The sequence below is a fragment of the Lynx canadensis genome, chromosome D4, assembly GCF_007474595.2.
Source record: "Lynx canadensis isolate LIC74 chromosome D4, mLynCan4.pri.v2, whole genome shotgun sequence".
Classification (NCBI taxonomy): Eukaryota; Metazoa; Chordata; class Mammalia; order Carnivora; family Felidae; genus Lynx; species Lynx canadensis.
This window is the reverse complement of record NC_044315.2, coordinates 22674241-22694945: the sequence shown is the minus strand read 5'-3', so window position 1 is coordinate 22694945 and position 20705 is coordinate 22674241. Positions and strand designations below refer to the sequence as shown.

At 44.5% G+C, this 20705-nt stretch overlaps 1 protein-coding gene and 1 long non-coding RNA gene across 5 annotated transcripts in view; one reads left to right on the top strand and one right to left on the bottom strand.

Annotated features, from left to right (window-relative positions):
* The window catches only part of LOC115499181, a 153449-nt gene extending 146096 nt beyond the window's left edge, over window positions 1–7353 (bottom strand). The window contains exon 1 of the long non-coding RNA XR_004344344.1: window positions 7051–7353. This is a non-coding gene — a long non-coding RNA (uncharacterized LOC115499181). The remainder of the gene's footprint in view (window positions 1–7050) is intronic.
* A 152-nt stretch (window positions 7354–7505) lies between these two features.
* Window positions 7506–20705, top strand: part of TLE1 (TLE family member 1, transcriptional corepressor) — a 91061-nt gene continuing 77861 nt past the window's right edge. For 2 of the 4 annotated variants that reach the window (XM_030292908.1, XM_030292905.1), the window contains exons 1-4: window positions 7507–8795; window positions 9596–9696; window positions 11144–11207; window positions 11319–11363. In XM_030292908.1, coding sequence (XP_030148768.1) covers window positions 8772–8795; window positions 9596–9696; window positions 11144–11207; window positions 11319–11363 — 234 coding nt within the window. In that variant the 5' untranslated portion in view covers window positions 7507–8771. Of the gene's footprint in view, window positions 8796–9595; window positions 9697–11143; window positions 11208–11318; window positions 11364–20705 lie in introns of all 4 variants that reach the window. The other 2 variants (XM_030292907.1, XM_030292906.1) reach the window with 2 other exon arrangements.

Here is a 20705-nt window from a genome sequence, read left to right as displayed (position 1 = left end):
AGTGCCAATGGTAGCTTGCCAGTTCTTCTGAAGTGTGGAGGCTGAGAATGGGGGAAACCAGAATGGTAACTCTGTCCCCTGGGGGCTTTTTCCATCAGAGTGAAGCAGTAATTTTTATCATTTTCATTTTACAGTCATTACTTAGGTGGATGGTGGCTAGAAACACTGGATGGACTGATTTGTCCCTGTGTGAAAAGTCCCGGTTTCCCTGTATTTTCCTATTTTGCTTCCCTGTAAGGTACTCAAGGTTTTCGTTGAAAGTCATGGATTTCATCTGTTCACATACAAACCAGAATCTGCTTACCACTGTCACAGAAAGTTTTCCTTTCAATAAACATAATGGTGATAGGAAAAACAAAAACACGCTAAACAGCTACAATGAAAGAAAAAGAAAAGATAGAGGGGACATTCCAACTGCGGACTCAGATAATTCCTTGTCACTCTTCACGACTTTCTGGGAAACTCCTTTTAGCGCATCATAAATATGTGCTTCTGTGGTTTTAGATAAGCATAACATCAGTGTCTGGGATTTAGTGCTATTTTCATTTCTTTCATGATTAATATTTAAAGGTTAGCATAGAACAATCATATGTCTCAGCATTAAATTTGAAAATATTAAGGAAATTTCAACATCAAATCAATAATTTATAAATCTCACTGTGAGGCTCAAGTGATGAAACAGACAGCAGAACGACTAATTATAATGGGAATTAAGAAATTAAAACAGGGATGCCTGGGTGGCTCAGTTGGTTAAGCATCTGACTTAGGCCCAGGCCATGGTTCTCATGGTTCTTGAGTTTGAGCTGATAGCTCAGAGCCTAGAGCCTGCTTCAGATTCTGTGTCTCCCTCTTTCTCTGTTCCTCCCCTGTTCACACTCTGTCTCTCTCTCTCTCAAATATAAATAAAGATTAAAAAATAATACTTAAAATTTATTTGCTGCTACCTTATTTTTAATATATAAACTTTTCTTTGTTTTATAGTAGATTTTCTGGTGATTCTGAGCTTGATGGCCCACAAAACGATGCATTTAAGGATTACTAATGTAATGTGCTAATTTATTTAAAGATTTCCATTTTATATTAATTGATTGCTAAGGTTCATTTGAGACTGTAGAGAAAACAAACAAAAATAAAGTAACATAAATAATAAAAGAACTAAAAGATCCAGAGCAGAGATAGTGGGTAATTCTTCGGTTATCAGTATGGCAGCTTTTCCATGATCAGAAAGAAAAAAATACACACCATTTTTTCTCATACTTTTTAAAACTGGAAACATCATGAATCAATCTTTTCGGAATTCCCTTTTTAACACATGAAGAAAAAGGTGTAACACTGATCTTGAAGTGGTTTTCCCATCTTTTATCATGAAAAATTTCAAACATACAGAAAAGTTGAAATGCTAAAAGGGGTAGCTACAGGTTCTATCCCTACATTCTGTGACTGCAGACCCTCATCAAATTTGCTTTTTCTTTCTGCACACACACTCATTATTTGTGGTTGCAGACATCACTTGAAGTTGCATGCCATGCATCTTCTCAGAACAACATCCTCCTATACAACCAGAATTTTCTCACATCAAGAAAATTAACCATAGTTCCGTATAACCTAATATCTAGTCCACATTCAAATTGCCCAAGAAAGTCTTTCCTAGGTGCTGGTTTTCTCTTTCTTTCTTTCTTTCTTTCTTTCTTTCTTTCTTTCTTTCTTTTCTTTACAAGGAGACAATAAAGATTAACATATTGCATTTCCATGATTATGTCTTTGTTTTTAGGGAATACTCTTCCCCATTCCCTTCCCCACACCCATAATATTGACTTTTAATTTTTATTTATTTATTTGTTCTAAAATAGGCTCCGCATCCAACTTGGGGCTTCAACCTAGTACCCTTCGGTGTTTTTTTTTGTTTGTTTGTTTTAAGTTTATTTATTTTGAGAGAGAGAGAGAGAGAGAGAGAGACAGAGTGCAAGCAGGAGAGGTGCAGAGAGAGAGGGGAGAGAGAATCTCAAGCAGGCTCAGCACTGTCGATGCAGAGCCAGATGTGGGGCTCAAACCCAAACCAACTTAACCAACTGAGCCACCCAGGAGCCTCCAGGCCAGTTGTCTCATGAAATGTCCCAACATCCTGTACTTATGCCACATGATTTGTTCATCTAGGCATAGAATTTCCAATCTAGAGACCTTGAAGCCAACTGGAATATTGCCTAGGCTTCTAGCTCCTTATCTATTCCCAGAGCTCACCCGCCTTCCACCATGAGGAACACCAAGAGATCAGAGATTAGCTGAACTCCAGCTTCAACTCCTCAAAAACAATTGCTAGTGTCAGGAAGAAAAGTTATTTAAACGATACTGCCAAAGCAAAAGCTTTTAAGGTCAAGAGAGAGGTGTCCCGGTTTCATGTTGATTTCCTAGCAAGTCCAGGGCCTGAAGCAAGGTAGGTCATCACAGACAGCATTCAGGGGTCAAGTTTGGCTCTTGTTAGGTGAACATGTCAGAAGGACCAGCAAAGGTGCTTCCTTTAACTACTTTTTTCTTTTTTTCTTTTGACTCTTCAGCTTCTGTTGAGCTAAATGGTAAACTGAAATTAAACTTTTATCGGACATTGGAATGGGCTAAAAGAGGCAGGGGCTTGCTAACTTCACTGAGACACACTGGTATGTTATGGTCTGAGTTCCAGGAAATATCTGATCTTGCCTCAAAATACTGTCTTTGCTTTTCAAGGGCAGCTCCCCAAAGACTTGGAGCACTCTGACGGAAAGGCCCTCCGCTTGAACTATTTCAAGGAAAACTAATCGTGAATCTATGAACACATAGGAGCATGCCATCCATGCACATAAGATGGAAACAGGCCGAGAGGGGCATGTATATGTGGAAGAAAATGCTCTAGTGGGGTTTGTATCTGTGCTTCCATGACGGCTTATGGACGCAGGTTATTTTGGACAGATACCTCTCTAGAAATACAGACTTAAATAAACAAAAGTTCAGCCTCCACGGAGGTGGTGTTCTTCTGCAGGCCAAGTGTTTTTAAAAACGTGACTGGCCAGCTAAGAAGTTTATCCTCCTGGTGCCTCAAATTCTCAAACAGTTTATTTGAATACCATGTGAATGGCTAATCTCCTACAAGTTTTGGGGCTTTAACAAGGTAAACAAATGAGTGGCTGTGAAAGTAAACACTGCATTTCCTCTCAGGCTCATCCTTGGCTCCAAAATTCTGTTCCCTCCAACCCTCCCACTAGCCCCAGCTTTCCCCTTCCCAAGCTTGGTCTCTTGTACCTTGTGCAAGTACTGAAATTGCAAAAGAGACATTTTTAATTATAAGTACTACAGTAATGAATTCAAGTACACTCGTTTATCATAAAGGGCTTTCCCATCTGTCTCTAAAGTATACTTAAAAAGGCTGTGTATTTGATAACATTAGCACCAAGCATCTTCCACATGTTAATGTTCAGCGTTTTAGATGTTCACTTTCCCCCACTCCCAAAGACAACATGGTGGTTCCAGAAAAGGCACATTGATCTCCGTGTTTGGGAGTGCCTGTGTGGTCTCTTCCTAATTTATTTGTACTCTAATCCTCAGGGATAGCATCCCAATCCCCATAGGCAAAGGGAGATTAGGGAATGGGGCTGTCTGCTACTCCCCACCCTACCAGAGAAGGAAAACAACTTCCTCAAGTCCCTCAAGTTCATCTGGCCACTGTACAAATTGTTCTTGAGCATGGAGGGTTTCCAAAAGCCCTAATTAGCAACTCACAGCAAACATTTCTTTGCATTAGCTAATGATCCGGCTACACTTGTAAGCAAACAGAACCAACATATCTAATCAATGCTGAAAAACCAACCAAATGCCTATTAAACATCTGGATGTAATTTTCTAGTTAGAACAAAATGAAAACATATGCAGGTTCCTTTGATCTGCATCTTAACAAAGAAATTGTTGATAAAAAAGCATACTGGTCAGTCAATGTGTCATTTTCATAAACTCTGCTCGTTTCTCTTCAAATGCTCCCAGTTTAATTTAGTTGGTTTCCTGCAATCTCTAATTTTACCATATTGTGTGAAACCGCAAGAGATTCTTTGGATGTGATTTTATTTGAGGTTTTACTGCTGCATGGATCTGCTACTGATTTTTTTTTCTTTCTTTGCTTTCTCTCCTCCATGCCCCACGCCCGTACTGCCCTTTTCTTTGGTAAAGAGGTGGGGGAAAGGGTTATATAGCAATGCTGAGAAAATTTCTTCTGGACCCTACATTCTCAGGTTTAAGAAAACTCTCAGTTTAAAAAAAAAAAAGGCAGATGAGAAAACATATAAGAGATAATTCACAGCTATAAGAGAAAATAACAAGTGAACTTTAGATATTATTCATTTCAAATAAAAAAGTAATAGATTTAAAAGATGCATAATTTCTATGACCAGCATCCACAGTGTTTTCTATTTTGTCCAGAATCTATACTATATACAACATCTAGTTTTTGTAATGACTTGTGCCATTTCATGAGTTATGAAAATTTGATAGTCAGCAACAAATGAATGGAAATATACCCATATATACATCAATGATAAAATAAACAATTTGGCAATCTTTTTGTTTCTTTGCAGAGGATAAAAAGGGGATTGTTTTTTTCAGAGACAATTTTCTGTGGAAGCGCAGTACTTAATATCATTTCATGTTAAAACATCACCAACATATGAATATGTTAAAGGTAAAAAAGACTATGGTTAGCAGACTTTAAATAGAAGACTAAAATTATAGATTTCATGAGTAGGATTATTTTCTTCTAAACAGGCTGAAGACAATCTGCACATATATCATTTAAAACATAAGATTAAAGCTACTTGATTGTTTAAACACCATCATTTGTAATGCAGTTTGATGAGAGTTTTGTAGTATAATTATTACAGCATGACAATCACAGAGGAAAATATGACCTTGAAAAGGGGCCCAGCCTTCTCCCTCTGTCAAGGAGGATGGGATACACTCGAAAACCAACCATCTTTATGCACACAATTAAAGGTCTTCCAATTTTAAAATCATTACTCTTTCTTTTTTCCAGATACTACATTATAAGGAATTCAGAAGGCTCCTGTCTCAAAATATACCGTTTTAATTTCTCTGTTTAAACCTAATTACCAGTGTGTGCCAGTAAATCAAAGTAAAGCTTGGGTAAGCCAGGGAGAAGTCTCCGTTGTTTCAGTTGGACGAGCAGGCACAGGCATATTTGTGGCATCCAAGTTCTTTTTACACAGTCCTGAGGCTGATTATGGGATGAACTGACCACAGACTGGCCCACTCAAGAGACCAAGTTTTCGAGGGAACGCAGGTTGCCAAAGTCAAAGCTTAGTTGCCCATGGATCATATTATTTCAAAAAGTCCTATATGTGGAGCAAGCCTGCTTTGAGTCATCAATCAATCTAACTCAGGAAAGTGGGGCAGTGCTTGCTTCCTTTTCATTCTCCAAGTTAGCAAAATGAATATAACCCCCTCCCCAAACCCACTTAATGAGAACACTGCAAAACCGCATGCCGAAACTTGTTTAAGAATTTACTATGGCCTTGTACAAGCTGGCTAAAATTGCTCCTTTAATTTTTCATTTATAATTGATATTTGGGATTGATGCAATTATAGACAAATCAATATCATACATATTTAAAATCAACCCCAACAGTGAAATGTATTATCTAAAATGATTCTTTTAATATTTCAAGAAAAAGGTCTCTGAGAAAGCAAACCTTCGAATAAAATGTATTTCTGTTTAAATAAATGCCTTTTCATAAGTCTCTTGAAAGTAAAATAATGAGGACACGGGGGCTATTAATACCAAAAACGTGTTAAGTATATTCCAACGTAGGATCAATGCTTGTCGATGTGTCTTTCTTATGGAAGAATTCACCACCATTTGGCCACAACACCGTTGTTTATTCACCAATCGTGTGTGTGTGTGTGTGTGTGTGTGTGTGTGTGTGTGTGTGGCAACAGCTCAACCTAACTATTCTTTAAATAAAAATATAAATGCGGCAATACTGAAGGTTTTCTGCTGGGTGGTACATTTGGAGAAACAGACAAAAACCGGAGATTTACACAGTGTGCCCCGTTTATTTAAAATCTCAAAAAACCTTTTAGGTCAAATTCCACTCATAAGAATTTTAGCCATGTCATGCACCCAACGCTTCCCATTTAGCTCCTTACGCAGCTCAGCCCGGGGAAACCACCCGAAGCATGGGGCTAAGAGTGGGCAGGACAGGTTTCCAGGTCTCAAAGCTGGTTTATCCCATTGCCTCCCTTTGTTTCTAGTAATTGGAATCAGACTCGTGCTCAAGCTGCTGAGAGGCCCCTAAAACTCTCAGCAGTCCCCTACTCCAAGCCCGCGAAGTCTATACTTTGAAGACAAGGACCAGAGATTTCGAACCCGGGCAAAAGCCTCGATCTAAGACTGGGACGCGTGTGCCTTACCCTGGCAGTAACTTAGGTATCCTTCCCGCCAAACGAAAACAGGCCAACCTTTTTGCAAAGTCCTTTGAAAGGCGCCAATAAAAGCCAATCTCTACCACGTTGGGTGCAAAGAAGGGAGTGAGCACTAAAATTAAAAGCCTAGTCTTAGACGGCCGGTGTACGTACGCCAGGCAAGGCGCTGCCGCATTTTCCACCAAGTGCACAGTCCACGCCTTCTCACGAAAAGGCAGCTCAAGGAAGAACAATCCTCAGAGAAATTTTTGAATGTGACCTCACTTTCAAAAGAGGAGCATCAAACAAGGGGCGAACACTGAAAGACGCGTTTGGCTCGAACTACCACCCCTCCCACCCCCAACTCCCGCACCCCTTGAGAAACTACGCGGTTAGTTGAGTTACTTTCACTGATATTTTAGGATTTCCATTAAAGGGAAAAGTGAACAAGTGGCAAGATTTTTTTTTTTTTTTTTTTTTTGCAAACTCGAGCCCCCAGCTTCCGCGACTACACACTCTCTGGGCCCTCCCGCTCGCGCGCTCCCGCGCGCTCCCTCGCAGGCCCCACGTTACTTTGATTGACAGCCCAGCCCCGCCGCTCTCCTTCCCACCGACCTTCCCATCCACAGTGCCAATCTCCGCGTCTCGCCTCTTCTCATTGGTTGGTTTCGACGTCCCGCGGCTCCTCCAAGAACAGTTCCTCTCCGAGCCCGGGAGGACGCGGCTGGGGGAGGAGGGGTAGAGGGGTGGGAGGGGAGACCGAGGAGACGGCGGAGATGGAAGCAAACGGGGTAAGAGAGGAGGGGGAGGACGGTCCGTCCGGTGCTCTGCTGCTATAGGCTTCGGGGACGCGTTGCGTCAGCACCCCACGTTGGGTGCGACGCGCGCGATTGGCTGGCGACGCTTCCCTGCTTCCCCCCCCCCCAACTCCCCCCGTCACCGCCGGGCCCACGTCCCCGCCGGCTCTGCGCTCCCGCCCCCCGCCCGCGCGGGGCTGGGCGGGGCCGGCGCTGGTTAGCTCCGGAGTGTGAAACCGCGTGTTAATGTAACCGGCGCGAGAGGCGCGGGCGGCGGCGGCGGGAGCGGCGGCTGCAGAACAGCAGCAGCGGCGGGTACCCTGTGCCCCGCGTCCCTGAGGCGGCCGACTGCGCCACCCCCACTCTCTCACGGCCGGGCGGGACCCGCGCCACCATCCCGGACCTCCGCCGGCCGGTGGCGACCTAACCCCCGCCGCGACTACTCCCGACCTGCCCGCGGAGTTTGCCCGCCGGGTAGGGAGGCCGAGCTTCGGAGCGCACTCCTGCTTTTTTCCCCCATCATCTCGTGGATGTCGCCCCCCGGGTCGTGAGAGAACTTTGCAGCGGGCTGGAGCGCCCTTTGCGGAGCAGCAGACGAAGGGAAGGAAGGAAAGAGGGCCGAGGAAGGGGCTCGGAGGAAGAGTCCAGAGCGGCCGGGCCGGCCGTGCGGGGCGAGTGCGCGCGGGGCGCGGCGCCCGGATGCGCCCCGGGATCGAGGAGCAGCGGGCGGCTGCGGGACTACCCTCCGTGGAGTAGCCCCGCCGGGCCAGGAGGGTTTGTGCAACCGGGGAGAACACCGAGTGTTGGTCGCACGGGGCGTGCCGAGCCGCCTCCCGGCGCGCCCTCCGCACTTTCCCCGCCTCATCGTCATCCCGCGCTCCTCCGCCCGGGCTGAGGCTTCGGAGCGCCGGGCGCGGAGCCTCTGCCGCTCCCCGGAGCCCGCGAGCGCCCGGCTGAAGGCGCTGCCCGGACCCGCAGCGGTCGGTCCTTAACGTCGCCAGGTTTGTTTGTGTGGTGTTAGCCGGGGGCGCCGGGCCACCTGCACCTCACCCGCGGTCGGCGCCGCGGGGAAAACCCGGAGAGGAGGCGGACCGGGGGAAGAGCGAAGAAAAGCAGTCCGCTTGGATTTGTTTGCCCCGGAAGAGTGCTGCGCACGCGGATCGCCGAGAGGAGCGCGGCCAGAATCACCGCGCCCTCACCTCCCCGCCGGGGCGGCCGAGGCCCGCGGGTTGGATCGCAGCCCCCGCGCCCTTTTCTTGGGGGCCGGCGTCACCGCGCAGGTTCTTGGTGTAGCCGGGCCCGGGGCGCCCCGAAATGTGGCCCTGAGCGAGGGAACCCGCAGCGGCGGGAGCAGGAGCAGCCGGGCGCCAAGTGACCGGTGCGCCCCGCCGAGCGCGCCTGCGTGCGTGGCCAGCGCGCTCCCCGCGCTCCGCGTTTCTGCCTGGCTTCTCGGCTAAATTTTCCTCGGCGGGATTAAAGTTGGAAATTGAGCGGAGAATTGAGTTGTCCGGAAACAGAGCTGCGGCCGCCGCCAGAGCGATGTTCCCGCAGAGCCGGCACCCGGTGAGGCGCGGCAGGGTGTTGGTTGGAGGGTCTGGGCTGTGGGATGGGGGGGTGGGGTAGGGATGGGCGCTTTTCCCGAGCTGGAGACGGGTCTCTGTTACATTTCTGGAGGACTCCCTAGCCTCTAGGGGTGCAAGGCTGATTAGGGCCCCTCTTGGGCTGGGGAATGAGCTGAAACTCTCAATTTCCCCCCTTTACTATGGGCCCCCTCGAAGTTGATGTCTAGACAGGGCGGGTGGGGGCGCCCGGGGAGGCTGGGGTTTCTTTTTCGAAGCGACATCGCCCCCCACCCCCGCCTCCCTGTGGCGGGTAGGGCGCCCCCACCCCTTTGTTTCTCGTCTCGCCTATTTACATGTCAATGCAGCCCCCGTTCCGGCGCTCCTGGAGATGGCCCCGGCGATTCTGGGAACGGGGAGCGTTAGGGAGTTGTTTTTCTACTCTGATCCTTGGGGTCATTATTGCTCCCTTGGGGGAGGGGGCGGTGTCCTTGATGACAATCTGGCCGGGTGTTCCCCGGCCGCCCGGGAGCCTCTGTCGTTCCAGCCGGGCGACTTGGGCGCACGTAACCGCGACCCGCCCTGAAGCCTGGAAGAAGCTCTAAATCTCTTTGGAGGCTCGAGCACGGGCGAAGGACCACTTCCTGCCTCCGTAAAGTGCGGAGCAAACTCGAGTTCGGGGCTCCGTTTCTTGCCATTTCTAACTATTTTTTATGTGCCACCCACTTCTCCGTTCTCTGACTTACTGTTTTATCTATCTGCCCCCACCCCCGTCCCTCGGTTCCCCTCACTGGTGGCCCCCAGACGCCGCACCAGGCTGCAGGCCAGCCCTTCAAGTTCACTATCCCGGAGTCCCTGGACCGGATTAAAGAGGAATTCCAGTTTCTGCAGGCCCAGTATCACAGGTGCGTGTCCGGCCGCGCTGGGCGAGCAGTAGCCCGGGGGGCAGCCCGGTGCCCCTCCTCGCCCTGCCTGGTGGCGGTGGCGGCTGTACTGAGTACTTGCGTCCAGGCGGTGGCGTGTGGAGTCGCAGTTAAGACCTGTCATTCAAGTTACCCCCTTTCCAGGTTCTTCCCGGGCCGCCTCTTCTCTAGTCTCCTCCTCCTACCATTGTTTCCCTTTTGCCCGTTTGCTGCTGTTCCAGGGAGTCTTTTCGAGTATTTAGGAGTTGCATGAGAACCGTCAATATTTGCGCTTCGTTTATTTATTTTGCAGCAAGCTGAGCTGAAACCTTGGTTCAATCGATGCCCCAGCCCTGGAGTGCAGGTTTAGGGAGGCAGAGCCAATGTTGAAATCGCTCTGCTATACTAAAGGATTGGGTTGTCTGAGGCAAAGTCCATTATGGAAGGCTAGATGCTGGTAGCTGTGCCCATCATTGGTGGTGAAGATGGGGGTGGATATGTGTAGGGTAAAGCTTCCCTGCTTTGGCGTCATTCTTCCTTGGTTTGGGTAGGACAAGGGATTCCAGTCTCATTTATATACATTTCAGGTTAGTCTCTTCACCTGATGAGACCTACTTCAAGAGGTTCATAAATGAAAAATGATTTAAAACACCTGTCCGTAGTGAATTTTCCAGAAATGTTCTTTTCTTTCCTTGTTTCTATGAAGTCTTAGCTGATTAGCGCTAAGAGATAACTGTAATGACAGTTTTTATTTTTGTCCTGCTTGAGAAAAAGCACACAGACGCTTGGGTGTGAATTTTCTTCTTTTGTCAGAGGCTTTCTGATTATTGACCTTTTGTCTGCTTCAAGATAATTATCTCTGGAACTTGAGGCATACCTGCCCACTAGTGTTTACCAAGCAAGGAGGACTTCAAACCACTTTATTGCAGCAGCTACTTAACATATTTTGGCAGGGATTTAAAAACCAAAGGTTTTAAAACAGACCAACAATTGTAGAAGTAACTTTATAAGTACAGTTTTCAAACCTAGAGACTATTTGAGTTGGCAAAGGCAGTACAGTCTATGTCTGAGGCTGAGAATTGTGCAAAGGCCAGATTTTGGTGGAGTCCAAAGGAGCAAACTGGTGTGGGGAAGTAGGAGGGAACAGATGACCAGGAGGAGGAATTGGTCTTCTGGGAAGATCAGAGGTTTTTTTTGACAGATTCTTCATTCTTGGCATCTGACCAGGTATACACTAAGAAGGAAAATAATAGCTGAATGGATACCCTATACTGTTCACCTTATCCCTTTTCCCTATTAAATGCAAGGACAAAGCTTTTGGATGTTTACCTAGATAGTTTATGGCTTTTCCACATTGGTCTGTGTTTTTACTTGAAGTGCAAATATGTGAGGCAGATGTTAAAACAAGTGACATAATGTTTACATTAAGTTGCATGTTTTGTTTTTGTAGCCTTAAATTGGAATGTGAGAAACTGGCAAGTGAAAAGACAGAAATGCAGAGGCACTATGTGATGGTAGGTATCAAAGATTGTCCTTTTTTCCTTTTTATGTAATATTAGCAAATATGCGTTCTTAACATTATAAAACATGAGTTAACGAAATGCTTGATTTTTTTCTTTTTGCAGTATTATGAAATGTCTTATGGATTAAACATAGAAATGCATAAACAGGTAAGCTTTAGTTAAATCAAGTTGAAATGAGAAATTAGTGACGATTCTATAAAACTGGCTTTATCCTCAATAGTGGGAGGATTTGTATGCTGGTTTTCTGCCTTGGTTTCCCTTCCTGTGAATTGGTGACAGTGTTTTGCAGCAAGGGTTGCTTCTTGACAATTACAGAATCTTTAAATGACTAGATGAGAGGTGCTTTGAAAATGTGAACCAACCTGTTTACAGACTGATAGAAATTGAGTCTTGAGTTGACTTTTCCACCTGGTTAGATTTATTCTTCTCTTGAAAGATCTGGGTATCCTGTAGCATTCTGGAATTCAGAATAGCTAATGTTTTTTTGCTAGTTTGGAAAGCAGTGTGGTCTTTTGGGGGAAAGAAGGATATTTAGGAGTTCCCTAATCAGGTTAAAAAATGTATGACTAACTATGGGGTTCTCTTTTATGCTTTGGGGTTGCATAAAATGACACTCAAGGTTAGTGGCTTATTAGCAGACATCTTTTTGAAAAATTTCTCAATTGATGCGGATTTGGAGGTGAAAAAGCATTCTTTTATGGCCACAGCATATGTTGGGAGTTGCTTCAGTCCTAGTGGTTTTAAAAGCATGAAAAGATTAGTGACTGGAAAGCTCTAGCTATGACTATGAGTTTGCAAGTTCCCATAAAATTCACACTTATGGCTACTATAATGGTGTATAAAAAGAGTATTGAGCTGGAACAAGGCACTAAGGACCTCATAAGAGAAGAAAAGCTAAATGATTGCTCAGCCCAAAGGACCCTCGATTGAGTAGTCATTGTCTGCCAAAGAAAGCATTAATGGCAGGGTGTAAGTATTCTGGAGATATGCTGACATTCACTTTTTCATCAAGACGCTGGTACAATAAGTCTTTTAGAAATCGATTGCCTCTTAAAAAATTATCATCAGATGAAGTTGCACAGTTGGACACATTTCAAAGTGCAACAATACAATTCTTACTTGATGTATATGTGCTATTTCATCTCAAACCCTTGTTTCATTAAATTAAAGAGCATGGCTGACCGGCTGGGGCACAGTGGAGAAATTGATTAGTTCAGCCTTCAGATCTTCCTTATATTCAAAGACTTTCATTAAGCAAGTGTGTTTCAGAGTTGAATTCTGCTTTTGTAACTCCGTACTCTTTGATTTTTAATTCATCATAGATTTCATAATGTTAAGTTACCGTCTTGTACAGTAGATCTGTTCTCAGATATGTTTTTGGAAAGAGATAGTTAAGTTCAAGGCCTTTCATTAATAATATAATTGGGCCTTTAAAATGCTGATTTTATTCTGATTTGCAAAGTTGGTAGCCTAGATTATGTTGGGCTTGTGCCTTTGTTTTTTGTGTGTTTCAGTGGCTAGTGTCTGACTGAGGCAGTTGTAACTTGTTGATAGTAATTGGGCAAGAAGTTGTATGGTCATTTAAATGAATTATGCAAATAAGCTGGGTGAAGAGTTGTAACCTGCCACTTTTTTTGTAAGTTACCCTAAAGCCACATATTTTGCTAACAAATATCGTAGAAGGGTAAGAGGAGACTGAGTTTTTTCTTAAACTCATGAACTCAAAGAATTTAATAACTTCACCAACTCCTTTACAAGGAAGTACCACCTCCGAATGATGTTGTATGCTGGTGCAGGATTTATTGGGGAGGTAAAGGAGGTGTATAATTCTTCTGGGTTCCTGTAGGTTACATGACCTTTTCGTTATCAAGTAGGAAAAAGGAAGAAGGGGTGAAGAGGGTCAGGAGCCCCATGGTGTGAAAATAGGTTTCTAATGAGTTTCTATACTCTGTTGGGCATTTGTGGGTATATATTGTCCATCCATGAGCCAGTATGCATTAATAATATGCTGTGTGTAATTGGCTCAGTAATTTGAAAAATGTGAAAAGCTGAGAGATGCCATGTTCTTCACGGTAGGGTATTAAGTCCCCTGAAATTTAGTTTATACTGTAAATGCTGACAGACCCTTAACTAGAGTGGTGTGCAAAGCAGTGCTATAATTCAGTTTAAAGTGGCCTTACATTTGAAAAACATCCTTCTGAATGTCACACATTAATAATAAGTTCTGAGGAGGCATTTGGTGCAGCTAGTAATCATAATTCTTATTAAAACTGGTGACGTCTGGCCCCTAGGGTGTAGCCAGGCTCAAATTGATGCTTTTTGCCGCCTGATCACCAGCATGGCCTAAGTGCTCATTATATTGTAGAGAGAGCCTTTGGAGCTCTCATTAGATTTGACAGGAATTCTCTCTGGGGGGAAACTGGGCATTAGCGAGACTCCTGACAGGCTGGAATTAGTCCTGCTTTATGGCTTATAACCAAATGCTAGCAAGGCATCATCAAGGGACACAAAAAATTGTCATTTCTGACAACATCTTTGTTACTGAAAAAAAAAAAAAAAACCACAGCGATGGGGAAACTTTCCGTGGAGAGAGCTTTAATGTTGTTAAGATTTGTCTGCAGTGTGACTACCGCTCTCTCTCCCTACCTTTCAGCGGGTTTGTCGACAGAGTGAGTTGTAGAGATTTCAGTGTCAGATCTCACCACCGACTTTTCCGTCTGGAAGTTTTAAAGTGGAAGTGCGTCCAAATCGAGAATGGTATAATTGTGGTTTCCTTACTTGGTTTTGTGCCCACGGTCCATGTTTATGTTGTGTCAACACTTCCTGATAAGCCTTCCCCTTACTTTCTCTGTTCCCATTTGTGGCTGGTTACTGAAAAGTCAGCGGACTAGGGATGGTAATGGGTACTTAAATTTGTTATTGTAGCGCTAAGACAGTTTTTTTGTTTTTTTTTTTTTGTTTTGAGTCTTTTGTAGATCTCTGCCTGTCCTTCTCTCTCCAGGTAGATCATAAATTTTAGGTATATCTCTACAGGAGAGGTGGAGACATCTCATGAAAAATTGAGGCAATTTGATACCACCAAAGTGTTAGGGTGCGTTAGAAAATAGCAGGTTAATGTGAATCTAGTTGTTTTGAGGGCTGTGCCTAGTGTGTTTGGCAGTGTGATCTTTAAAGTTTTGTTTTCTGTCATGTGGTGTGTGGTATTACCTCATTTGATAGTTTTGGAACAAGATTCACTGTAAATATATAAGCCTTATTTATTCTACTTGTGTATCTTTTCAGCGTGCTGATGAAGCCATGCCATAAGTTGTCTTTAGTGGTGTGAATTTATATAGCACTTAACAGTTTTGAAAAGTGATTAGCCCCATCCTGTGATGAGGTATTTTGGGTAGGTGTTTTGATCTGCCTGCAGCTCTGGGCCTGTGTTCAGAGTGTGGGATTTGTCAAGCCCAAGTTTCTGTTGCAGCTGGATTTGGGTCACCTCGTCCCTAGAATTTAGGGCTTCATTCCTTTACCCACCCCGCTGCCATTGGAGGATGAGGCTAGTGATGAAATCACCTTTAGGCCTGTGTGGTGGCCCAGCCTGCCTGGCTGTGTGTCTCTCCTGTTCTCTCGCTCTTTGTGCTGACAGCTTCATGATACACAATCACATTGGGCCTCGGTGCATGTTCTAGGAGTTCGTGAAAATCAGCAGTACTGACTGGTCTGTGGAGGTCACAGCCATGGGTCGGTAGAAAGTTGTAGCCAACCGAGCAATACTGTCTGCAGGTTAAAATATGTCTAAGAACAAAAGAAAATTTGAAACTGTTGTCGGGACTCCTGGTTGAGGCCGAGCTCACAGCCAGCGAGTGTGATCAGTCACTTTGTCTCTCTGTGCCTCTCTTCTGAAGAGCGGGCAGAGTAGGCACTCGGGGCTCTCCAGGGCGGCCAAGAATTTAAAAATAAATGAAAGGACTAGCTCTGGAAGGAAAGAGGTATTCTGCAGTGCTGGTTGTGGGGTGGGGAAGGAGAGGAGAAAGAGAAAAAAACAGATGAGAGCCTAACCAAGCTCCATGTGATGTTGCAGCCAGCGTGGTGTCTCAGACCACGTAAATTTCGGAGTGACAGTGCTTCCACCGTTTTGATATGTGCTTTAAAGTTTCCCTTAAAAAATAAATTGTTCTCTGGTAGTGTTTTAAAAGTGCTTAGGTGGCCCTGTTAAGGGTTCACCTGTGGGTTAATCCCTTAGATGTGACTTACTATTTGTCTGCAAGTCTTACCTTTCTTCCTGCTTTTTAACCATGTGTGTTTTCTGTCTACTGTTCTCACTTTGAGATTTTTTTTTTCTAAGTCCACGTCTCAGAATGGGAAAAGACTAGCTGGAGTACTTGCACTCAGAGTTAAGCTCCACCAGGTGTTAGTAACCTTGTGATACAGCAGCTGTCATCAAGACTGAAGTGGTCCCCAACTTGACTTCAGTGGCCAGGCCTGCCCTTGATAAGCATCAGTTAAAACAGAGAAAGTTCCCTGTGTATTTAGAACCCACATTTTGAGGCACAAGGTTAGCCTTTGTTTTTTTATTGGCAATCAGGGCGATTCCTCCCTACTTTCTGTCACCCTGCCCAACCCCTTCAACAGTCAACTAGTTCACGGTTTCTCTCCAGAGCCTGGACTAGGGTGAGGTGAGGTATGCACTTGCCTTGGGCACGCAATTTAAGGGAGGGTTCACAAAACATAGTCCTTAAGATAAAAATATTTTTAAAATTCAAAATTAATGCCAAAAAACTATGAGGAACCAGGGGTGCCTGGGTGCTTCAATGGTTAAGTGTCTGACTCGATTTCAGCTCAGGTCATGATCTCACGGAACCCCGTGTCAGTCTCTGTGCTGGGCCTGTAGCCTGCTTGATTCTCTCTCTCTCTCTCTCTCCCTCCCTCCCTCCCTCCCTCCCTCCCTCCCTCTGCCCCTACCCCTGCAAAACAACAACCCAAAAACAAACTCTGTGAGGAACAAAATATGTCATCTTTATTTAGGATGGCCCTTGGTGTAAAATACAGTTCATTTAGGGGACTTTGATTAGTGACTGGGTGAGTCATTGACTAGTTGCCTGGGCCTCAGTTTCCCTTTCTGTAAATGAGGTTAGACTGGGCAGGTTCTCAAGTATGGCTTCTCTTAGGAGAGGAGAGTCATCCCTCCAGACCTCACCTCCAACCAGTGTTTGAAACCCAGTGCTTGGGTTGTGTATCCATTGAGAAGAGTCTTTGGCCAGAGGGCTTAAGACGTTCCTCTTCTGTGTTTATTAAGAAACACAGAAAGAATCTGTTCCTTTAGCAAATATTTAAGTAAATCATCTTATGTGGTAGTTAAACTAATGATATATTCAGTTTTGGGCTCATGGAACCATTTTAGTTTTCCATAGATTTTGAGTCTTTGCTCTTCTGTTATTAAATATTTGTGGTCTTCAGGAGTGGATTAAATTGGACGAAACTAAGAAACTGACTGGGCTTCTCATAGGCTTGGATTGGCTGGATTATCCCTACCACCCCCATCCCTGTTGCTTACTGTTACTTCAGATTTTGAAAATTGAGATTTTTTTAGAACTCTAGTACCTTTAATGCTGAATATTTGGTATACTGATTTTTAATCAAGTTTTAGGCAGTTGTTTCAGAGGGTGGCTAATAACTGACAAGAGTAGGCATTTATAGATAGAAAACAGTCCTCACCAATGGGATTGGTGAGTTTTGCAATATGAAACATGCCATAGTATTGTTCTATGACTGTAGTTGGGTGTTTTGAGTTAGAGTGCATGCCCGAGTGTGTGTGTGTGTGTGTGTGTAGGTGTGGGCACTCATGTGGGAGAGCTTTTCTAATTTTTTTCTGAGACGTAGCTTGATCGGAAAAATGAAAAAAATTTACACTGATATGTTTAACATAAATTAAGATATTCATTTGTTGTTATTCACTTGGCTTAACAAAAAAATGGTTTCTAAAATTGTTTGCAAAATGATGATGTTCACAGAATCGTTTACTTTATAGACCACCCACTTGCCATGCGTTTTATGAAACCAAGAAATGTTGACACAGTGTTATCATACAACCTGTGAATTTGCACAAACCTGTATTTCATCATTTCACATTTCAATTTTTTTAAGTTTATTTTGAGAGAGAGAGAGAGTGAGCATCAAGCGTGAGTAGGCGAGGGGCAGAGAGAGAGGGAGAGAGAGAATCCCAAGCAGGCTCTGTGCTGTGAGTGTGGAGCCCGACGCCGGGCTCCATGTCACAAACCGTGAGATCATGACCTGAGCCGAAATTAAGTGTTCAACGTTTAACCGACTGAGCCACCTAGGCGCCCCTCACATTTCAGTTTTTATTTTTTTTTATTTTTTTTTTTAATTTTTTTTTTCAACGTTTATTTATTTTTTTTGGGACAGAGAGAGACAGAGCATGAACGGGGGAGGGGCAGAGAGAGAGGGAGACACAGAATCGGAAACAGGCTCCAGGCTCCGAGCCATCAGCCCAGAGCCCGACGCGGGGCTCGAACTCACGGACCGCGAGATCGTGACCTGGCTGAAGTCGGACGCTTAACCGACTGCGCCACCCAGGCGCCCTCAGTTTTTAATCATTACTGAGTTTAATTCTGTTTGCCTGCTTTGAAGCAACATGAAAGCAACTCAGAGCACAATGTTTATAACCTTCCCCCACGCATTCTCGCACAAGGTATAACAAACAAATCTTGGCTTTTCTGGAAGTATTATTTGCTGCTTAGATGTTCTTCGACCACAAAACGTTAGCCAAGAAAGGGTAGGGTGAAGGTCATTTTGGATATAAGGAAAAGACTGGGAGGAAAAAACAAACAGAGGCTTCCATCCATTGAATTTATTTTTTCATCTGCCAAATAGAGAAAACTGTGAAATGTGGTGTGTGTATTCCACCGTACATGTGGGAGAGGTAGAGTTGTGTGTACAGCTCTTTCCTGTGTACTGGTAGATATTCATTAGATTTTCATTATTCACTTGATGAAGTGGAATCAGTTTTTGAGAATGTAAGTATGTTTGAGTTTTGCACGTTCAAATCATATGATTTGTACAGCTGCCGAAATACATGCAGTACTGTATTGGGTTTTGTGTTAGTGCTGTTATTGGTCTAACTGGATTATTAGCCAGTGGGATTTTGTGCAACATGTCAGTAAAACGCTTGAAAATGTATCACCAGACTTATACTTACAGATTTATAAGTTATAAATATATTATGTACTAATATATAAGTGGAAATTTTAAGCAGAGGGGTTAAGATACAAGTTCTCATCACATCCTCCATGCCCCCTATTGACATGTCCTGGGTGGCCTCTGGGATACGTGCACTCTACTTTAGAGACCACCAGCTTACGTCCAGACGCTCATGACTCCAGCCCTGGTATTGGGGCATCTTTAAAGTAGTGAAGGCAAAACCCCTTTAGGGTCTCTGGGTATGTTGGTATGTCTGTTCTTTCTGATTTTGACTTCTTACTCCAGTAATGGCCTCTTTGCCCGTCACTCACACAGCTTCGTGTGTCTGCCCTGATCACTGTCCTTGGTAGTCTTACCAGGTCACCTTTGTCCTCCTCTTAACAAGTCCTTTATTCCAGCCAGTGGGTCTCCTCTTCGTGCCTGAAAAAGTGTTGTGTGTTGTTGTGTTTTCTTTATAAAAAGTCCAGGCCTTTTTGTGAAGCTTCACATGGCCTTTCTCAATATCCTTCAAGGTCCAGTTCAAATAACAACACTCATGTGTACTTCAAGGCCTTCCACGACAGCTCCAACAGTGGCCTGTCACACCACTGATTTTTGCTCCAAGTTCTGTAATCATGTTTTTTTCATGTGTGTCTTTTGTTACTCCCAAGGAGGCTGCGGACTGCTTGAAGCTTGCATTCAAGACTTCCCTCAGTACCCTTGCCAGTGGGTTGGACTGAGGGGTCACTTGTTTTGTAGTGTTTAATGTGCTTCCTATGGAGGGTGCTACTTGTAAGCATTGCGGATCCTGAGCCTGTATGAAAATCAGGTAGAAGTTGCTTGGCAAAAAGTCCCACACATTTAAAAAAAATTTCTTTAATGTTTGTTTATTTATTTATTTATTTATTTTTAATGTTTATTTACTTTTCAGGGAAAGACAGAGCATGAGCAGGGGAGAGGCAGAGAGAGAGGGAGACAAAGAATCTCAAACAGGCTCTAGGCTCTGAACTGTGAGCACAGAGCCTGATGCGGGGCTTGAACCCATGAACTATGAGTTCATGACCTGAGCCCAAGTCGGACGCTTAGCCAACTGAGCCACCCAGGTGCCCCTAATGTTTATTTATTTTTCAGATTACACACACACACACACACACACACACACACGAGCCGGGGAGGGGCAGAGAGGGAAACAGAATCTGAAATCCGAAGCAGGCTCCAGGCTCTGAGCTATCAGCACAGAGCCTGACACGGGGCTCTAACCCATGAGCCATGAGATCATGACCTGAGCCAAAGTCGGACACTCAGTCGACTAAGCCACCCAGGCGCCCCCCCCCAATTTTTAAAAAATTTTTTAAATGTTTATTTATTTTTGAGAGAGAGAGAGAAAAAAACATCCCACATGTTTTTATACACAACATAGCTTTTCCCCAACAACTTTGGCCGTTTGTGGACATCTTACAATCCTTCAGTAAATCTGTGGAATCCAGATTGAAAACTTGAGCCAAGAGTAGGAATCTGGGTCCTAATGCTGAAATTCAGAATGAAATCTCTTTGAGGCACCTGGGTGGCTCAGTTGGATAAGCATCCAACTTTGGCTCCGGTCCTGATCTCATAGTCTGTGGGTTTGAGCCCCACGTCGGGGTCTGTGCTGACAGCTCAGAGCCTAGAGTCTGCTTTGGATTCTGTGTCTTCCTCTCCCTGTCCCAGCTCTGCCTGCACTCTCTCTCTCATAAATAAACATAAAAAAAAAAAAAAAAAAGAATGAAGTCTGTTTGATATCACTAGATGTTTTACAGGACTTTAGTTCTCACATAACCACTTTTGCTCAGTTGTTTTTCTTTTGGAAAAGTGATTTATGGTCAGAATATCCAGAGGCTTTTAAAAAAAAATTTTTTTAATGTTTATTTATTTTTGAGAGAGAGAGAGAGAGAGAGCACAAGTGGGGGAGGGGCAGAGAGGGAGACACAGAATCTGAAGTAGCCTCCAGGCTCCAGGCTGAACTGTCAGCACAAAGCCCGATGCAGGGCTTGAACTCACAAACTGCATGATCATGACCTATTTGAAGTCAGACACTTAACCCACTGAGCTACTCAGGTGCACATCCAGAGGCTTTGTAGTGGGGAGTTTCATTATAGTGATATATTTGGGTTTGTACTGAAGAAAAGACAGCGAAAACAGAAGTAGTGTGTGGCCGAGGCCTGGGTTTCTGTGTGAACTGAGTGTGTGTGTGCATCTCTGTTCCTGAAGCCCCTGTGTGTCTCTTCAGGATGACCACAGCCCCTAAATAGAGTTGTGGATTAGTTGCTT